The sequence below is a fragment of the Tribolium madens genome, unplaced genomic scaffold (assembly GCF_015345945.1).
Source record: "Tribolium madens isolate multiple individuals breed KSU strain unplaced genomic scaffold, Tmad_KSU_1.1 Scaffold_97;HRSCAF=244;Tcas5.2_LG3a, whole genome shotgun sequence".
Classification (NCBI taxonomy): Eukaryota; Metazoa; Arthropoda; class Insecta; order Coleoptera; family Tenebrionidae; genus Tribolium; species Tribolium madens.
Window position 1 is genome coordinate 9077351 of NW_025401069.1, and position 21331 is coordinate 9098681.

Below are 21331 nucleotides of genomic sequence, written 5' to 3' on the forward strand. Positions count from 1 at the left end.
ATGGTGATAAATGGTGGAGGCGCCGGGCAAGTCCAAGGCCTGTTGTCGAAATTAGAACGATGGCTGTTTCTATACAAATTTTTTCATAACGCTGACAGCAGTGACTAGTTTAGTGCGACTCCGACTTTTATCGTATATCTGGAGGTTACATTTTATGTCAACATTTACTTGTTGCTCGCGTCCAAGACGCCCATTGCGATTTTATTACCCGCCATGGCATAACCAGTTTATAAGTAACTAGATTAAAAAACTAGTCTACAATTAAATTTGGGTTGACTTAGAGTGCATCCTTATAAATCTGAACTAACTTTCCGTTATACATTTTTCATTGCCCGTTTATAAAATGTTCGTGGTGATTCATAGGTCTATCAACGAAGTGCACAACGCCGTCCCATTTCATATTTTGTAATGCATGAAGACGATAATACGGTATTTATGGCTGTGGCATCGGAAAAATGTATTGTTTATTCTTTATTGCGCATATAACGTGTCGTAAAATAACGCGACTTGTTCAAATTACTACATTATGTAACGTAGGTTATATTTTACCAGCTGAATTTCGTATGCATAATTTAGTGGGCATAAAAATGAAAACGAAAAAATACCGAATTTAGCTGATTGCCAGTTCGAGTTCGCAGAAGCGGAGTAATCTTTTTGTCTCTCAACATAATAAAAAAATCTATTCCTATTATTTATTTCGCTGAAATATGCTGCCCCAAGAAAAGTATTGTAAAGTTCACTAACTCAATACGGTTATAATTTTTTTCTGGAAATAGAGGGCAATCCTGAAAAATTTTCACTTTGAATTGGATTCAAGTTCAGCTGCAATGATAATGTGAATAAAACCAATTTTAAGTTTCTCAGACACAAAAGAACTGGGTTACTAACGCGGAATTCTTACATTTGCATACGCCGCACAGGTTTTACTTTTTGGGCAATTTCTTATTTCTTGCCGCTTCAGGCGGAAAACATATGAATACCAGAAAGCCTGAATTGAATATTTATTTATCAACTATTACTTAAACGGAAGAAGGGCCTTGATTTGACAACAATGTAGTCAACTTTTAATAATAAAATGATACTCAGAGTCGTTTAAAAATTGATATTATAAAAAAAAAATAGAAAGAAGCACTGCTGAAAAAATGTTTTGAATACAAAAAATGGAAAAATGTGTAGTTTTTTCGTATTTTTGAAGAATCGGTCAAATCAGAAATGAAAATAATGCTTTCATGATTTTTTTATTTCAACATCTACACTAAGTACACTAACATATATTTGGAAAAGTATACTTTTCTAAAGATTCTGGATATTTACCATTATGTTTACAACGTCATTATTTATTATATCAAACTTGAAATCCATAAGAAAACAACTTTTTTGCGCGATTGAGCTCTGTCAGATTGTTTACCACGTATGTTTCTAAGACAGTAAGTTGTATTTACTCGTTGCTATCCCAAACTCGTCGGTAAGTATTTTCTTTATTGTTGCTAAGTCGGTTCTATAACGGCAAAATACTTTGTCGTTCTAAAATTTCTTTGAGATATTTTATTAAAAAAAAAAACTAACAAAGTTTTTGCATCACTAAACTACCTTATCTTATTCCTTCGTTTTACAAGAGTAGATATGAAATATTTAGTGACATTACATGTTAGAGCTTCCACAGTGTGGCTAACTATGGCAATAATGTTCAAGTAAATACATTAGAAACTTGGCAAGGGACCCAGCCCACGATGACTTACAGAAATTTTATAAATGATGTACACAAATGTATACGTTTAGACAATTACGATATAATATTTTTTATTTTCAACGTGGCTCGTATATTATGTATGCACTTCAACAAGAACACAGTCACGTTGTTATCGACGCTTAATCGACATTTTGGGATCAGTTGACCAAAGAACTCGGCAAGAAGTTAGACAAAGTGCTCGTAAACATGCATAGATATACACTTTTATCCCACTTGCGAAAACATTCTTCGACTTCTGACATTCCCAGTTATCAGAAACATAAATAATGCAAGCGTCGTCCTCTTTTTAACAATTCAACTTTAAAATGCAGCTTTACTGTTTGGAAATTCGGCCCGTTTTAAATATTCACACCTTAGGAGTCCCAGATGTACAACAGGAGAGTTTCGCCTCAGCCCGTGTGGATTTAAACAGCGTCGCTCAAAATTATGTCAGTTTTCATTACACGCAACAAGAAATAACACACTGCAGGAAGGCTCAAGTTTTTACTCAATATTTTAAACATTAAAATTTTTCGGATATAGAAGTGTTTTTTATAATTCTTTGGTATTGTTGTTGGTCCATGTATATCACGAGGCTTTTGTTGAGCGTTTCGTGGCATGTATGAAACACGCCGCCGCCACCTGAGACCTCGTCGAGGGCGTCCTGACGGTGGTTGTCGCGGCGACGGCTGAACCTGGGTCTGATTGAATGTACACAACACCTGCGACCAAAACACACAAGCTGGAACCGATCCTGCAGCGTTTTCGTTCCTGATCTTTGCTTATATAAACAATATTCCAGGATTCCAGACACGGACTTAACAGAACCGGTTCATTTTAAAACAACGAACTCGATTAGATTAAATTGCTGAATTAGAGCGACGCAGTGCATCGAAATTCCGACGACCTTGTTCTATATTCCTGCGGACAGCGGGTGAATCACCGGAGCCATTAATTATCCTGTCAAAAGTTACATTATCTGGACTTAATAAAGCCGACTAGTCGGCCGTATTGCGGATCTGCGTGGAACATTTTAGCTTATCAAATACCTTTATTATATCCGTGGCGGCGTAATAGTTCTCAGCAGGAATCGTTCCGTTTGGCGTGTTCGTTGGCGTTTGGTAATTCTGGACGTCGTATGTTGGCGGGCGGGATGTCGGCGGCGGTGGCGGCGTCAAGTTGTAAAATGAAGGCGACGTGAATTTTAAATCTTCTTGAAAGCTATTCACGCTCGTGAAATCTGCAATCATTTGGATTAATCCCCATTAGAAAAGATATAAACCACTAGATTAGTTAAACTACTAAATGTTCGTTTCTGTCAATTTTTAGGGAAACTTATTGAATGAGAGAAACCGGGATTATTATTTTTTGATATAAATTGAGCCAGACTAATAACCGTATTCTCTAACTTTAATATTGAGTTACTGTAGTGTTACTGTTTACAAGAGCGACGTATGATTGAACAGTTTTGGTCATTTCTATAGAAAAAGATATATAAAATACGATTAACAATGAGAATTGTAAAAGGCAAAGTTTTGTATTAATTGTTCTTTGATTTATTATAATTTAGAAAGCAATAATTTCCTAAAAAACACAAGCGAATTTAAAAAATAGATCACCAAGGTGTCCATATTTTTAATTGCGAAACAAGGTTTGTAAAATCATCGATAAATAAATGCTAGTCGTGTATAACCACGACCAAAAAAACAAAAATTCTTTATCAAAAAAGTTGATGAGAAGCATTTTTGAGAAATATTGATGACTGAATATTGAAAAAAACTGTCTACAGTTGGAGACAAAATACTTTGGCCGTCACTTTGCTGACACTTTAATGTAATTCAAGCTTTAACGTTAAAATGAATGACAATTTCAAATTAATGACAGCTATTATATTTTCCTATCAAAAATATGTACATACAACTTGTCAACTATGATTGACAGTGGCTAAAAATAAGGTTAACAGTCCTAAAGCATGCTTTACAATTTAATGTCACTCAAGTGACATTGACGACCAAAGTATTTTGTCTCCAACTGTACATCTATAAAGAACTAAAATATTTAGTTAATAGTTTCAGTCCTCCAGAGTATAATCAATGTGGAGGTGTGTGGAAAGATTTTTAGTTAGAAATTACTGAAAAGGAAAAAAGTCGTTCTAAAAAATTGCAAAGTTTACTAAATGCAAAAAGTTAACAACGTTACCAAGGACTGTGATTTTATTGAATTACGTCAACTATTCTATTCTACTTTACGAGGCTTGCGCCTAATGTGCGCACCCAAATATACAAAATTCACAAAACACTAGATACAAAAAAATACACATTTAATTATTTACCCCTGACAGTAGTTGTCAAACTAATAACTGTTTCATTAATAGTCATAAACTGCAGTTTTTTAGAAACAATTATCATTTGTTCTGTCAAGAGACGGCATGAATATGATTCTAGTTTATCTATCTTAATCACTAACTAACTAAAAATATTGTAATTTTTGAAAGGGTAAACAAACTAGAGAAGATTATCTAATTGTTCATTTGTAATCGAGTTCGTATAGGAATATGTATTATTGATTGCATCTTACAGGCGCAAGCCTCGTAAAATTATGTGAAATACCCTGTACATTTTCGATTTAATATCTAGCAATTTCTTTCATCTAAAAATATTAAAAAAAAACATACGAGAAAACGTTTAAACCAAATCAGGGTTTAATTAACTACCAAAAAGTTTTTTGCCTGAATTGTAGAAGTGATTATTGTGCATTAGCTTTAAAGTGTTCTGTCATACTCAGCAAGATAAATTCTAAATTATTTCTCACAATTTTTCCTGTAGGTGGAATATGATTTACAAACAATTTTTGAATACATTACTTAAATGGAATGGAATATCAAATCAAATGTTTATTAATTTACAAGTATGTAACTCGTACAAGGAAAAATGTGGTGTTTAATTAAAGCCTCATCGTCGCAAAATAAGATTAAAAATTAACTCGTTGCTTGGTGCATTTTTATGAGAAAAACCGTGCAATATTGAATCTGCAAAGTGACGGGGGCATCTTTCGTAAGTATTCTCGACGTTGAAGGATGAAGGTGTAATGGCATCGTACTCTCAGCGTAGAAGTTAAAAAGGGTGCCACGTTTGTTTTGCAATTTCACGTCATTATGATGATACGTTAATTAAAGTTTCATGTCGGGTTGTAAAAAATGTTAAAAGTGAAGCGTCGGTTGGCGTATGCAAGAACTTGCATTTTGCCGTTAATTGTGTGAAAAGCATTTACTAAGACTGTCAGCAATGGCAAAATGTAAATGTTTCCTCGCGTCGAGAACCTGTAGATCTCCTAGGTTGGATTGCACTTGAAGAAAATGGAATCACGTCGAGATGCTTTAAATACTTCACCTCTCTTATGAATATTCTGATGTCTATTAAGCGACGTTCCACTTGTAATAAAATGTTCATTTTAACGAATACCACTCACTATTTAATTAGTTCGTATTTAATTCCATCGTTTTGACATAAATAAAGACTACTTCCAAACTGTTGGCCCAATTCTCTCAATTGGATACCTGTCTATCAGAATTACATCCGCAATTTAAATAATTGTTTCGCTTGCAGATTTACTAAAAAATATTTTCTTTTTGTCCAACTCCGTTAAACTAAAGCGGTTAAATGAAATTTTCTCAAAATGCACCATCATCCGGGCTAGCCAATGAAACGAAAAAGTTTCAGCACATTTCCGCACCAACTTTAATTGCCTTTTTTCTGGATTTATTTATTTTGTGTATATACAGTATGTCCCCAGATTACGTTTATAAGAGGAAATTTTTTTTTTGATTTTACGTCAAAACATTTTTTGCTTCACCTAAAACGAACAAATCTGTAATTAAAACTTCATTATTCTGATTCAGTAAAAAGAAAAGTTAATTTTTCTCTTGGTTTTTGACTTAAATATAATGATTTTTCTCTGCATTGGCGGTTTTATTTATTTGACAACTGTATGTCACTTTGACAATTAATTTATTATCTAACTAATAATGACTTTGGTTTTTATCTTAAAGCTTCTTTGAGTTGACATTTATTAAATCATTGTTTTTCACAAACATTTTTGTTATTTAACTTCTGTAAACTCATTTGTCAAAGGCACATCATTGTCAAATAAATAAAACCGCCAATGTGATAGAACTTAAAAAGCAGAGAAAAATTATTATTAAGGCCAAAATTTAGAGAAAAATGAATTTTTCTTTTTACTGAATTAGAATAATCAAGTTTTAGTTACAGATTTGCTCGTTTCAGGTAAAGCAAAAAATGTTTTTCCTTTGCAGTTTTTACGTAAAATCAAAAATTTTTTTTTCCTCTTGTAAATCCAATCCGGGGACATACTGCATAAATAGCAGTACGTTGATTTAAATTAATTCAAAAATGTTGCATATCTAACGAATGCATTTCCCGACCGGATATTTCAACTTAAAAACAGCAGAAAATCAACTCAACTAAATGTGATTTTCAAGCCGGCGGGTTAAACCCGTAGACGAAAATCAAGAGCTTAAGCAATATTTGCGTCTCGTGAAATTGGTTTTTAAAACACGCGCCTGAGCGTTCCGGACTAGAACGATATCAGACAGCTGACATTTTTCACGTCTCACTTAACATGTATTTTAGGTGGTGTATGGGGGAATCTTTGCGCAACATATGAATCTCTCATGATTTACAAGACAGGCGAGAGAAAACTGCGCCTTCACGACCAGAACTCCGATTCCCTAAATGTTATTTATCTTGATGTATCCAAAGCGTTACTACCAAACGAATTAATCTGTTGCTTCTATCTCCAAAAAAGTCGTGGTGGTGAGATTGAGGTGAATTTCGAAAGTTTTTATGTGCCACCAAGTATTAGCTATTTTTATTTTCATTGCTATTTAGTTCCAGTTGGAACACAGTCATATTGTGTACAAAAAATCTGGACAATCAACGGTTTATGAAAAATAACACTTGATTTTAAGTGTGAAAACAATGACTATACATATACATAATATTAATAATGTATTCATAAATTTATGATAATTGATTATTTTATAAAAATCCAACCACTTTTTCTATGTCAGTGTAGTAAATCTCTAACAAAAATACCAAAAAAAAACATTAAAAAAATTGTATGCATAAAGGAAATAACTTTTTTTGCAAAAAATTTTTTTGTGTTTTACCAAATTCATCTAATAAGGCCTAAAGTCTAAAGAAGTGTGTTAACCTTTGCTTTGATGTCAGATGCGTGATGAAATTTTTAAGCACAAAGTTAATTAAAAAAATTATAACAGTAGCGATGATTAAAAACTTTTAAAACATGTTTCTTTTACCTAAACGTACTTTTATAGTGGTAAGTAGTAATTTTTTTACTGGTTTAACACGTTACAAAATTTTTTATTATGCCTTATCATCACTTTTAGTGGATTTAGCATGCGCTAATTTAATTTTATTTATTTTCATTAATTTTTAATTAATTAATTTAGGTAAAATATTCACTATTAGGCAGATTAGTGGCTTGATAAGATATTCTTTTTACTTGTAAGTATATAAAAAAAACATAAAATTTTCTAAAAACTTTTTGAGTACATGAATGAAAGTGGAAATTCAATTGTTTCTTTACGTAATTTTTACATAACATATTATTTAACATCAATTCAATAGCAAAAGTCCTAAATATAAACTGTTAAAATAAAAATGCAAACAAAAAATTGACTATTTATTAACCAGACATTTGGCTACAATTTAAGAAATTAGTTATTAACTACAATAAAAATTAGACTGTGTACCAAATGATCAAATAAATGTGTGACAAAGTCGACTCTAAAAAACAACATTCGAGTCTTTGCTTGATTCGGAATTTGTAATTTCATCACTAGTCACACGAAAAATAATACAATACAATAATAATACAATATGTCAATTAAAACATTGCTTGGCAGAACTGTATTTTGTGTGACAGTTGGTACGTCAAGCAAAGACTCAAGTTTTTTTTTTCAGAGTCGACTTTGACTCCACATTTACTTATTCATACAATGTGAACTGTTGTATACTATATATTTAAAAAAATGTTAAAGAGAGTAACAAAACAGAATTAGTAGTTTTTTACAAGTTAAAAGAATATTTTTTATAACATCACATATTTGTTTATAAGTGTATGTATAACTTTGGCAAACTTAGAATCAAGGTAACTAAATAAAAATACTTACAAAATTGTGTGATTTAGAAAATGTTCATTGTTTAGGAAACAACAAAAATAATCATTTAATTCTTAAGAAAGCATGCTTAATTTAGATTTCATCTAATCATGCTTTAATCAAAAAAACTGTAGATACCTGTATACTCCCCACTTTTACTGGACGAAATGGCGTCCTTCTTGAGCAAACACCCATACTCCTGCTTCGCATTGGGCAGTAGTTTATAGGGTTCGTGATAAACTGACGAATTTTCGCTGTCTGACTCCTCTCCAGCCACGTGTCCATAAAGTGTGCTCTTTTTCGTCTTTTTAGAGTCGACTGATCCTATCGTGTTCACTTTGCTTTTGACGGACAATCTGGACCTCGAAAGCCCATTGTTGATGATAGGGGTAGACATATGCTTCAAATCCTTCATGTTGATAGTGACCCCGGGCTTGGTACTGCTCGACACTAAAGCGGTGTGCTTGTGAAGGAGGGCGACTTTTTTCCGTCCTCTCCTTATCATCAGGAACACGGTGCAAGCTAACAAAAGCACCACCATGGCCAATACGCCCGTTATCAGGCCAATGTAGGCTTGAGCGCTGCTTGTGGGGCTGGTGGCGGGGGTGACTTCCTTTCGGGCGTGGGTGGTCTCGCCGCTGGGGGCGCCGGGGGCGGTGGTGGTGGAGACGGAGTCCGACTGCAGATAATACTTCTCGACGATGTCTTCGGTCAGGTTGTTGGTGAGGGAAACTGTAACAAATTCCAGTTTAAGGCTGATTGGTTTGCAAGGGCTAATTTAAACCGGAACTAATAGGGTTTTTGTACGTGGTTTGCTGATACTGCTCAGGATAACATCGTATATTATCAAGAACAGGCTAAGTGCCTCAGGTTAGCTACGTGTAATTTGTCCCAACTCGAGCGCATAAACCGTTTCGAATTATATTATTGCAACTAGTCCGGCCACGTCCCTTTATTTATGCACAAGATTTCTGTGCTTGTGTTTCTTGTCCGGCAAAGCGGAGCTGTGTAAAAAATCATGTTAGCCCAAAATCACCAGAAAAAATAATTAAATTTGCATATTAATGCGAGGGAACGTTGTATATGTTCGGCGTTGTGTAGAATATTAGTTTGTAAAATACAATTGCATTGCTGCTGTAAATAGCCGGAAGGTCTAGCGGGGCTAACATGTGGCAGTCCACCGTTCGACATTGTTGATCTTTGAAATTGAAGTCGGTCGTTTTCACCAACAAATGTTTATTATTGCAAATACATATACTCATAACTTTAATTGGATGGTAGTGTTGCTTTGAGGAACCAATTTACTATACTTTGTATTGACATTACGACCAAAATTGTTCGATCCAACCCTGGACCAACATTAATCAGCAAAATACACAAATGTCAGTTTTAATTGAAAATCTAACATTAACATGTGGGCCCGACTTCAATCCAAAATCAACTTTGCATATTCTGGAATTGTTATTTTTATCTCTTTATATTTCATAAAAAATTTCAATACACAAGCAATACGCTGACGCATAATATAAGCACTTTTTTATATCTAAGCTGTGTCATGGCTTATTGTTTTATACTATAGAAAATAAACTGATGAGTTCCAGATTGCCCTAAAGTACTAATCTGTTTTACCTTGGCGTTTTCTTAAAAATGACACTAAGAATTCTTGAAACGAAACTCAAAATAGTCAGTTCGCATTCACATTAAATTTCTACATGCCTAGATGAAATGGCATGCTAAAAATTTCATGAAATGGTTTTACCTCTACAAGCAAATATTTTATAAAAATTCGCTAAAATGTGTTTTAGCTACATCACGTACAAATACTTTAAGCATGTTTATCTAGTACGTATATTCAGATAAAACTGAATTTATTTCATTTTTTATTTTTTGTTGCATTAACGTTTTGCTGGATTTTCAGTAGGTATATTGCAAAGCTTTAAATTTTAATTAAATTTGGTTTCAACTCTTTGATTTGTTCAAATCAGAGCTTATTTTAAAAGTAATTATTAAAAAATATTACAGCTTATATTACATTCATGGTGAAGTAGCTATAGTAGTTATAAAGGATACCTATATTGTGCCCAAATCAAATGGAAAATAAATGTCATACCTGAATTTTATATTATCTGGATTATTATATTAAGAATTAGTTGATAATTGCTATTAATAAAAATATAATATAAAATTAGCATTTTTTGATCAGAAATATCCGTAATCTATAATAAATCTACTCATTTTTGAAAAAAAAAAAAACTATATTAAACAAAACATAATTGAACAAAAATCTGGGCATTTTTCCAGAGTCATGGTTTGCTCTATAAGCTAGTGTAGCAAAATTGCATTGCTTTACTATAGTATGTAATCTCTTTCCATCTTATGATAGTTGTATAATTTTTTTTTTATAAAGACATTTATATTTCTTTAAATTTTTATGCTACAAATATTGTTTAAAATGCTTTTTATTTATTTCCCGGTAATAAAACATACGTTAAACAAAAATTTGTAAATAGTTAAAAATATTATAACAATCAATCAAAATATTAAGAGATATTTGGACAATTTATATTCAGGTATACTGATTACTTATTAGTTATTAGCAACTATGTATTATTTCCATTTTAGGTTCGTATACATAACTGAAGTAAAATTACTTCTATTTTTGAAAAATATCGCATCTGAAATTAAATAAAAAAAGTAATCAAATAAGGATTTGTTAAATTCGTTGAAATGATTTATTAAAAATTGGTTAAGGCCTGAAAAACGTCTAGTTTTTCGGTTGAATCATTTGTATGAAGGTATTTGAGAAAAATATGATAATTTTATGTTATACAAATATTAAAAATGGCAAGATATAAATTTAAAGCATTCGACTTAGCTACCGTAAATTTTATAGATTTTAATATGGCTTACAATGTAAAATAAATACCTATAATAGGAAGTGACATTTTTTTTTACAAGCATTTGGAACTGAATAAAATTCAGTTATTTTCTCATAATAAATATGCAATTAGAGTTTCCTCTCCCCCTTGCACCCCTTTAACAGAAATAAATATTAATGCCATTTTGCATATTCCGTGCAATTCCAGAAACGTAATCGTGGAAATTCTTCAGCTTTTGGACCGCTCGTGTTGGCAGATCAAACTGAAACGCGACTTTGGTGTGTAGTTTGTGATTCCAAATGGGTCATTAAGCCGCGAAACAGTTTGTGTAACGTCGGAATCGCATAGCAGTTCCAATTTGCATACGGGATGTGTCTGGCCGCGAATATAATGCAAACTTTGGCCCAGTTCTTCTAGCCCGCTTCGATTAGTACAGTCTCCTTCACGTTTAATGATTTTTCGGTAGCCTCGCGTCGGGTGCTAGATTGACGCTCTTGCTAATGAAGGTGCCGCCCCGCGCACTTAAGAACTAATTTATCGGTGCTGTTTATAATCGTCGGCAGATGGCGGGGCGCAACTGAGAGGAACAGCCAACTATCCATCTCTGCGTTTACATTGTGTATCGGATGATGCATTGCACCAACCTGCTCTTGAATAATGACAGCGCTTTAAATATCTTGTAAGTTAGCTCGAGATAAAGCCGTGCGTTTGCTGTAATGTGATGATAAATTTTGGTTAGCGTCGTTGATATTTATTCTTAATGACGGTCTTTGCTTTGAATAGCATTAATTTCTCAACCTATCTAGAATGCTTCGCCTGGAATTATTTTTAATAAAGAAGATACGCCGCGGGAATTTTAAGGACATGTTTCTTCGGGTAATTATGACAATTATTTTTTCGAGCTGCAAAATTTTCCGAGATATTAATCATTCTTGAGTCCCTCCATTGTTACACCTGAGATTTTCAATTTATCAAATAAAAAGCTGCTTTCAAGCCCTTAGAACACCTCAGGTTTCGGCTGCATTGTCTCACCAACTGTGTAACATTCAAGTTATAATAAAACTTGTGGACAATAGTCTGCAATATGGTCGGCCATGTTTGGTTTGTTTTTGTTGGCTGGTCCGAAATTTGTGTTGTTTTAGGAAAACGCTATTAAGGTAGGGCACTTTGTTGGAAAAACAAGTAGCCCTGCCACACGTTCGCATTGTAAACAGAAGGGATAATCGGCTAATTGTTATACAAATTACACACTTTTAGCTCTCTTTTGAATAAAAGCTCTTTGCTGGGTCAACTTGCTATTTATTTACGATAAAAAGAGCTTTGGACCATGTGTGATTGTACACGAAATTGTTTGCGTTTGTTAGTTACTGTTTAATGAAGGGGTGTTTTTTCATTTGTTGCAAATATCGAGTTGTTGAATTAATTTAAGAGATATCGACTTGTTTGCAACAAAATACTGAATGCAACCAAGCTTTTACTTATGCACTGCTTTTGTTACAACACAAGAATAACTCGCACAAGACTTACGAAGGTAATTTTAATTAAAAACTTGACAGAACCAGAGTTATGCTGCCAGTTTACGAATAGAACAAAGCAAAGAAGCTCATCGCTAATATCTTGAGACGGGTTTTTATTTCATTTTCTGACAACAATTATTATGAGTTTCTTCAAGTATGATGCACCAGTTGCAAAACGTTTCACAAACAATAATCTCAATTTTAAAATTAATCTTTTTCATTTCGCCGTTGTTTTGTTGTTCTGTGTGACAGAAATTAATTACTTTTAACGAATAAGGAATAGTTTAGTAAAATAATACCTATATTTTCAGAACGTGCTCAAAAATAATAATTTTGTAGTAATACTTTCTTTAAAAAATGTTATTAAGCATTTTTCAGAAATTCTTTTTTTTTCCTTTAATATAAGGTCAAACATTTTCAAAATTAAATACGTGTAGGTAAATTTTTATTTTCGTTTTGTAAGATGTCAATTTTGCTTCGTTTCAATTTTATCCAAGTTTAAATTTAGCTTTGGAGCCGTGTAGACGAGAGCATTTTGCAAATTTGGCAAGTCTCCATGTTTAGTATATTAAAAATTTATTAAAAGTAGAGATTAATAAAGCGTGTCTTTGTCATTTCGGGCGCAATGATGCTGGAAAGTAGCTTTATTTATTTGTTTATGAAATAAATTGGTCTTGACAAGAGAATAAATGCAGGCAAATTTCATCCAGGAACATTAAAATTTCACTTTCCCCAGAGATGAGGCGGGCTGTTTCAGTTTTAAATGGGCATTTTAAAACAAAATGTATCCCAGGAGGTTTTTTAAAAAAGGACAAATATGAATAATACATAATTGTAATGTTCTGACGTCAAGGAAAAAATGGATAAGTCCTATTAAGCAACATAATTTTTAATTTAGCCACATCGTAAATAATTAGTTAGAGTTATATCCTCCATTTTACGTAAACTGTATAAGGAGATGACAAAAATGTATCAATCGTTAATGAATATGTATTATTTTAATGAGGGATATTTTAGAGGCAAATGGCATACACACAAAGTTACAAAAATGTGAACGAATCAGTCAAGTGTGGCAGATAAAAGCCGAACGTGTGTTAGAACTTAACAAGAAATAAAACTCGCAAAGTTTCCCACAACAACTTAAATCTTTAGTTTCTTATCTTTTGCTGCAGCTGATTTATCACTATTGAACAGTCTTGTATGCACGTTTTCTCCAACCAGATCATTCGGGTTCTCAACATTGGCAGTAAATTAAATTATTGAGGGTGACCTTATAGGAACACAAACATTTTATGGTATTTGAAGCTTGATAGCGATTTTTTTTATTGTTTCGAAGACATAATTTTTCAATTGAACACACTTTGACAGGTCATTTTTCCCCAAAACCCGCGAGAATTAATCCCTTAAAATCCCTAAGGGTGCTGCGTCAAGTGACGGATCAATTTCTCTGATCTTCCCTTTTTTATTATGTAAATATGCCGACAAGTGGTTCGTAGAAAAGTGTAACTTCTATTGGCACTAAAGTAGGGAGACTCTCTTTAAGGGGTTCTGGAAAATCTAATAGCAGACGTGGACGTGATAGGGTCAGGAAACAAAGAACTTGAGTTAAACCTCGGTTAAAAAGAAGATTTAATTGAAATCGAAGTTTTGTGTGAAACCCGGGATAAATATTCAAACAAAAAAATCGGCTAGATATGCTTTTGACAATATTGAAACACAAGAAACGTTTGATGGACGTTGTCATTATCGATATTTTTCGAAGCAGTTTGCAAAAACCGCTATATTTATAGCCCCTCTTCCGCAGTCCATCACACCGAATGTCGGATCATTTGATTCAAGAAGTAAAAAGCTCGCGGTATAAAAGTAATCGCGTATAGAATCGTAAGTGGTTCGAATGAAAGGAGTTCGAGAGGACGCACAAAAATGTAACGTGCAAATCCATTTTAAGTGTGTCTCAAAAAAGAAGTAAACATCGGCAATAGTAAATTTTCTAAAAGGGAAATGTGTTTGGAATATTTTCGATTTTACGCTATTTGCATTGGATATTAATTATTTAAATAAATATTTGCTTGTTGGAAATATGTGGAGCTTTATTAAATAATTCATTTTGCGTTGGTTTAGCGATTTATGGCGAGCTTCATGGAAAACAACGTTTCGCATTGTGGGTTTGATTAAATAGAAAATAAAACGATTAGCGAGCAATAGTAAAAAATTAATTGCCACGTATCCCGCTAGACCCAGCTTTATAAGCAATAATTTTATTATTGCCATTGCATTATTATAAATTTCTATTTGCAATGTGGTGCATGTTTTATTTGGGTCACCAGTCTCTCTCTAGCTTTTGGACTGACAAGTTTTTAATTTGTTGCAGTTAAGTTACACAAGAGGTTTAAATACCTGATGTTGTTTAGGATTCTTGAGATTTGAAATATTTCAATGGCTACAAATGAGGTACTGAATGAAAAGTGTTATTATGTTGTACACTCTTAGTAACATGATGCTTTGTAAAATAAATTCTAAAATACATTGTAGACGTAGTATTTCAATAAAAGAAAACTACGTAATAAAATAATTAAGATACAAGTTTTATCACATCGAAATATAATTTTTTTATACAAAATTAATCGCAGGTTAAAAAATTAGGCCAACGACAACAATATAATATTTTTATAATGAAAAAATCAACAAAATAGTTTTACAGATCTAAAACTTGTATTACAGACTCTTTAAAGTTTATTCCAAGACTCCATTAAAATTTAACAGATTATTCTAATATTTTGTATTGGGATTATCACTGTTTTAGACTGGAGTGTTGTTGTTTACCTGACTCGAAGGAAATTTCGCTGAGTAGAATCCACTTGTCTGCAAAAGACAGTTTCAGTCTGATAAACTTGGCCGGTCGACCTCGAAGTTGCACGGTGATGTTCCGGGCTGATTCCCGGGCACGGTCGGCCGGAACTGTAGCCCTTATCGGATTCGGTTGATAACGATTTCCATCCAAGCTAAACCATATCTCTGCTTGGCTAAACACCTGTCGAGAATAATCAAAATTAACGCTCAACAAAATTAATTACAATCCTAAAACAACACGACAGACAATTATAGCAATTCAAGCTGGGTCTGTTTTCCTTCTAATTAAGAATGAACAACTATCAGAAGTGTTCCAGCGTCAATATAATCTTACTTAGAACAAACTTAAATTATTGGATAGGAAAACACGTGCTATTTATTTTCACGTAAGAGAGGAGGATGTCTTTAATTAAATATTTAATTGCGAGTTGTATTTATTTTCGGCAAAGTTTGCACCTGCAGGATAAAGTTGGCTCGTCTTTAATCCTCTCGATAAGGCATAGAAGCAAGTTGGAGCCGCTTAATGGGGATTACCGACGACTCTTCGGTCAAAAGTTGACGATAAGTCGGAACTTTACGTATGCTGTAAACTTCATCATGCCTTCGACTATTTTCTGTTTAATGCTCTAATAGTCTGATATGTGGTAACTCACTGACAGCTTCCTCCATTACTCATTAGACAATGTTGGAATTTAACCCTCACAAACCTTCGTAATGATAATGAGATTTTAATGACCGATTTTGGGGACATTTTGTTGCCACACATACAGTTTAACCAAATTAGATTATGTGTAATAAAAATTGTCTCAACATGTGCACCCACACAAAATTTCGCGGTACAGTTTTTCAAATATTAGCTAAGATATTAAAATTCCGCAAACGCTGCTCCTTTAACTTGAAAGGAACTTTTTATTACCTATATTACGCATTGCAGCTTTTGCCACAGACAACGCCTACATTATTTTTTATACGGTGTGATGAAAACTTCGGGTGTTTAACTGACAAATAGTAAAATTAGTGATTAATTGAAAAATTAAATTTTAAAAGTGAAACATAAACATTTCTACTTGAATTCTGTAAACATTTTGAATTAATTTTTGAAAAATTTGTAGTGTTTTATTTAAATTCTTTGTACTTAGCAATATCAATGTTTTTTCTGAAAACCAAAATACCTATTTAATTGAAAAATTTCCTTTAATTTAATTTCGTTTTATGAGAAAATAAAATCAAAATATAAATTTTTGGTTTAATAATTTTTTATCCTCTTATGCGTGTAGATGGAATTTCATTTTCTTGTTTACCGCTTACTATATTTGATGTAAGAGAATTACAGAAAGAACGTTTTCACTTTCATGATAATAGACAAAACGGTCTTTTTTCATCTTTATGTTATGGCAATCAAGTTGACACGTGTGCGAATGGTCGATTTTCCATCATCCAGTTGCAAGTTTTCTTCCGGAAAAGTCATAAAGAAACGTACATAATCAAATACATCAAAAATTTCCCTATAGAATTGTCTGGTAAATGGTGAAACAGCACAACTATCATAATGTAAAAAGTTTTTCATCTCTTATCTTAAGATGGAAAATAAATACGAGTAAAACGTATACGAATACAAGTATCTTTTGGAAAGCTAATCTTTTACTGCAGAACCACACGACACCAATACAAGAAAACAATAAAGTCACCCTCTCACCTTTCCCCAAATCGTTACGTTTTTCATCTTGAGTCTCTTATCATCCTCCTGAACGATTAAGTAACGATTCTCCGGAGACGTTTTAAGCTTACGACTCTATTTTTTCGAGTTTATAGAAGCTGTTTACTGCCACAAAAGTAAGAATTTTATCACATACGCATTGAATTAATAATAATTCCCTACATGTAAATTAGAAGAGGTATGATTATATCAAGCGTCGGAAAAACCTTGAGAACAATTGCATCTAAATCAGAAAACATGCTTTGATTCCGCATTTGAGAGAATAACATCAATACTTGAAATACTTTCTGATATTAGGTCGTCACATAATGAAGCTAACATTTCGAGTTTAAACCCTTTAGTCTCTTACTATGAAGAGTCATGGCATTGCATTTATGTAGTGCCCTCATTATTTTTCATCCTCATCGTTTTTTATTAAAATATTATTAAAGTTCTCATTTGAATAATTGTGCAACTTACATTTTACAGCAACTGTTTGCCGTGTATTGTTACGCTAACAATTCATTTGTAGATTCGATAAAGCCCCCGATCCAATTAATTGTTGCCGCATTATTTCCTATTGAGTGGTTTATTTTCGTTAATTAATTGTTCTAATTAGATTTCTAAAATAACATGTTTGTTGTGAGTGGATTATGAATTAACAGAAGCTTTGTTAATTAGTGCAGTATACAGATGAGAAATAATCAATTACAGTTCAGAAGTGTAAATTCTGTCTAAAACACATTTTTCAAACTGGGTAGACAAAAGTCTTGGCGGGGAAAAGTAATATAATAACCCTTTGAAACTTATCTGTTAAGGGCGAAAGTCATTTGGAAATTCTGTTGCTAAGTCGTAAAACGTAAAACTCTACCGTCATAAAACAGAGCATTTAAAACTTCTTGTTGTAAGATAACGATGATGCTAAAAACTGAATTCTTATTGTCACAGGTTGGCAATGTAGACTTTTTATCGCTACAAAATTTTAGATTGACAACTTTTATCGAAATAAAAATGGTGGATGCGCCGGGCAAGCACAATTTTTTTAACACTACGTAATAGTTAAATAATGATAAAAGATGCTATAGTAATGTAAATTAAAAGTTTTTGTCGCTTTGTTCAAATTAGTTTTTCAAATAAAATTGTTAAAATTTTCTAAAAAAATTAATGGTTTTGGATGGTAGGATAATAAAATTATGTATGGCCCACAGGAGCATAGTAGATAAATAATTTATGTGTTTAATAGCATATTTGTATATTTTTTTTCAACAATAAACATTAACATTATTCCAATTTTTTTTATTTAAAACATAGCGAGGCATGTGGGTAATAAGTGTTTAATCTTTAGTCAATAACCCACATCCTGTTCTAAGCTGAGTTCAGCTACTAAGAAAAGTCATAAAACGTGGACGTACTGACCTGCACACCACGAGTGAACATGTTGTTTGCATGAAGGTGAACAGCGTTGAATTCCCTTATGCTATCGAATTCAAAAGTAATATCGAGTGGTTCGCCCTCCCGAGTGTCGTTATTCCATCCCACCCAACGGCTTCCTGAAAAGAAACAGTCATATAGTTACACGAGCATCGGCTATTTGTTCTCTATTATAGTTTTGCATCAGCACGACTTACATAATTTAGATACTAATTTTCGCGGAACAAAGCTATTTTCTTGCCTTTAATGCAACAGGTAAATATTTAATTACGGCGGGAAGACCACAAAGTGCAAAACCCTCATTACGTTACGGAAGGACTCTTTGAGAACTTACAGACGACGTCTGTGAATGTCGACACAGCTCTAATTTACTGCTAATCTCATCTATTATTAATGTTTTTCATTCATTAACCCGGCGGGACTTTCTAGTTTGCTTTTTTGTTTAACCTAATCTTGGAGATTTATTCAATATTGAAACAGAAGCTTTTGCTTTAAAGTATAAACTTAATTGCAGTTAATTAGAGATAATTGTGTTTTGCTTGTTTTGTCATACGTAGAATAGTCAAAATTAAAGTGCTGACTTTATTTTTAGTCTAGCAGCGTTTTAATTATCAAAATTGGGTGGGTAAGTTAGTTTGAAATCAAAAGTCATGTTTAATTTCTTGTCGGTGTTTAAAACACGCAATTTTGTAGAAATTTTTTTAGCCTTTCAACGTTCACAGACTTGATAAATCAATTCTTAGTTTGATGATTGACCACCCTACAGAGTTCAACGCTGGAGACCTAGTGTGCCACCCAAGTAACATGCTTTTGACGAATCCATTAAGTTTTAATGGGTCACTCGATGTATAAATCCATGTGAAAGAATATCCCTGCCGATGAAGACGCAACAAGTCAGCTCATAAATTAATCTCCCCTCGGACCGGCTTTGACATTTGCTTCCATAATGGCATAATTTTGGGTGGTCCTGCGACCCTTTTTCAAACCACGCCACCTGTGCAAATTCGCCATATTTAAAATTCATGATTTGACAATGGGAACGGATAAAGCGTGTTCTGTCGGTGAAGATAAGGTTGTCGGGGCGCGCTTTATCGTGCCATCTGTGCGCAAATACACCACCGGTATGTAGAAGCACGTTCAGGAAGAGTTCATGCCCCAATCTCGGACGAAATTTGCCGTCTGCGACATTAACGCTGTCTTGGAGCAAACCGTCTTCGGGGCAAATATTGCTCTGTTTATGGCGCTGCAAATTTGCGGATTCTTGCTATTTACGACGGCTGCGTTTACAGAAAGAGCAATTTGTTCAATCAAAGTCTCACCTGAGTTCTCTCCTTCTAGCTGTTTCAGATAGTCGTCGTCCCCGTAGAGCCCATCCACGAGCTGCCCTAACCCCCCCTTCATCTGGCTCCCCTCCAGCGTCCCGTCGTAGCTGATATCCTCAAGATCAACGTCTGGTTCCCGGGATTCCCCCCGAGGCGCGTTGTAACTCATGATGTTTTCTGTAAAATCACACAGTTAATTAACGAGCGATATCAGCTAGGTTCAAGAAACTTTTAATTTAACAGTATCGCGAGGGTGAATGTGTTGATGACGCCCTATGCACGTGATAGGGGTATTAGGGTATTATGTATGATCCCGTAGTGCGGTATATCTTCATTAGATGCCGAGGTCCGTAGGGATCGAGGCCGACAGCAGGAAGATATACCAAAGGGTTCTGAGTATGCAAATTTAATAAACCTTAACCCGCTCCAAATTTACACGCTTAAAAACTTAATCTTGCTATGGCAAATGCAATAAATGAATAAGCACGATTTTTTGAGAGTATTTTTCAAGTCTCTTATTGATAACTGAAACTGCAAAAGTGGATTTGCAATGAACTGTAATAAACCAACAGCGTGATGTGTGCTCGTGAATATGTAAGTTGATGGGTCTCGCGATGAATAATAACTCTTCATTATATTCTATGCACCGGATATTATTTAAATTGCCTTTTGACGCGGTCTGATTAAATTATTAGTAATGTATGAAACGAGCTGCAATCTATTTTGAAAGTTAACTTCATTTGACACAGCACTTGGAGTCAGTGCAAAAGTGACAGCTGATTTGAATCGCAGTCCGATATGCGTAATAGTGCTTAAGTATTAATATAGGCATTATCACAATTTGAGTAAAGTATTTACCTAGGTATAACAACTTTAAAAACGGTCATAAAAAAATAAGAGTATTCTAGGAAATTATGTACTCGTAGTATCATATTGATTTTATAAAAAAGAAATTAAAAACAAAACGTCGATAAATGTTTCATTATTTTTTAATTAAAATTTATAACTCTTTTAAAAATGTACATAAAACTGTCACATAGAAATTTAACATTCTGGTATTCTGTAACGAGTTGAGTTTCGAAAGGTTGATTTTGATAACATAAGATTTTTGTAACTAAACTGGAAGGAAGCGTTACAATTTGGTAAAATGCGAGTAACCCTCGGTTTCTGGAAACACACTTATTAATCGAGATATAATTTGAAACCTCAGTTAGACTAAGAAAACACCAATCAAATCGGCGCTGTTAACAGAAATCCCATAAACCGGACTTGCTTGTCACAATAATTATAGTATTAAAAATATTTTTTTTATACTTCGCACCATCTCCATCACTATTTTGTTATTTTATTTACAATTACTAATGTAATATGACGATTACTAATCTTTTAAAGGTTGGGAAACACATTATTAAATCCCTTGGGCGGTAATATGCAGGTTTGCCAACGTCAAGATTACAAAAACACCGGAAAATTTTTCCTTCAAATTGTCAAGACACGCATACAATTTTGCTAAATTAGTATTCAATTGCTTCTGTAGCAGTTTTTCGCAAATTTTAATATCAGATTCACACAATATTTCATTTTTTTTTGACATTTCTGAAATATCAAGTATCAAACGCAATTTAACTTTGTTAAAATTGTATTTTATTCAAATTTTTGACTAAAAATATAGTGGTTGTGAATAAAATAGCATACAAACCTCGGT

The 21331-nt window shown here is 33.3% G+C and overlaps 1 protein-coding gene across 4 annotated transcripts in view; it reads right to left on the reverse strand.

Annotated features, from left to right (window-relative positions):
- LOC123014656 (epithelial discoidin domain-containing receptor 1-like) overlaps positions 1-21331 on the reverse strand; it is a 168336-nt gene that overhangs the window by 18158 nt on the left and 128847 nt on the right. For all 4 annotated transcript variants that reach the window (XM_044413876.1, XM_044413873.1, XM_044413874.1 and 1 more), the window contains 5 exons: positions 19624-19803; positions 18290-18423; positions 15151-15358; positions 8070-8663; positions 2779-2969 (listed from right to left, as the gene is read on the reverse strand). In XM_044413876.1, coding sequence (XP_044269811.1) covers positions 2779-2969; positions 8070-8663; positions 15151-15358; positions 18290-18423; positions 19624-19803 — 1307 coding nt within the window. The remainder of the gene's footprint in view (positions 1-2778; positions 2970-8069; positions 8664-15150; positions 15359-18289; positions 18424-19623; positions 19804-21331) is intronic.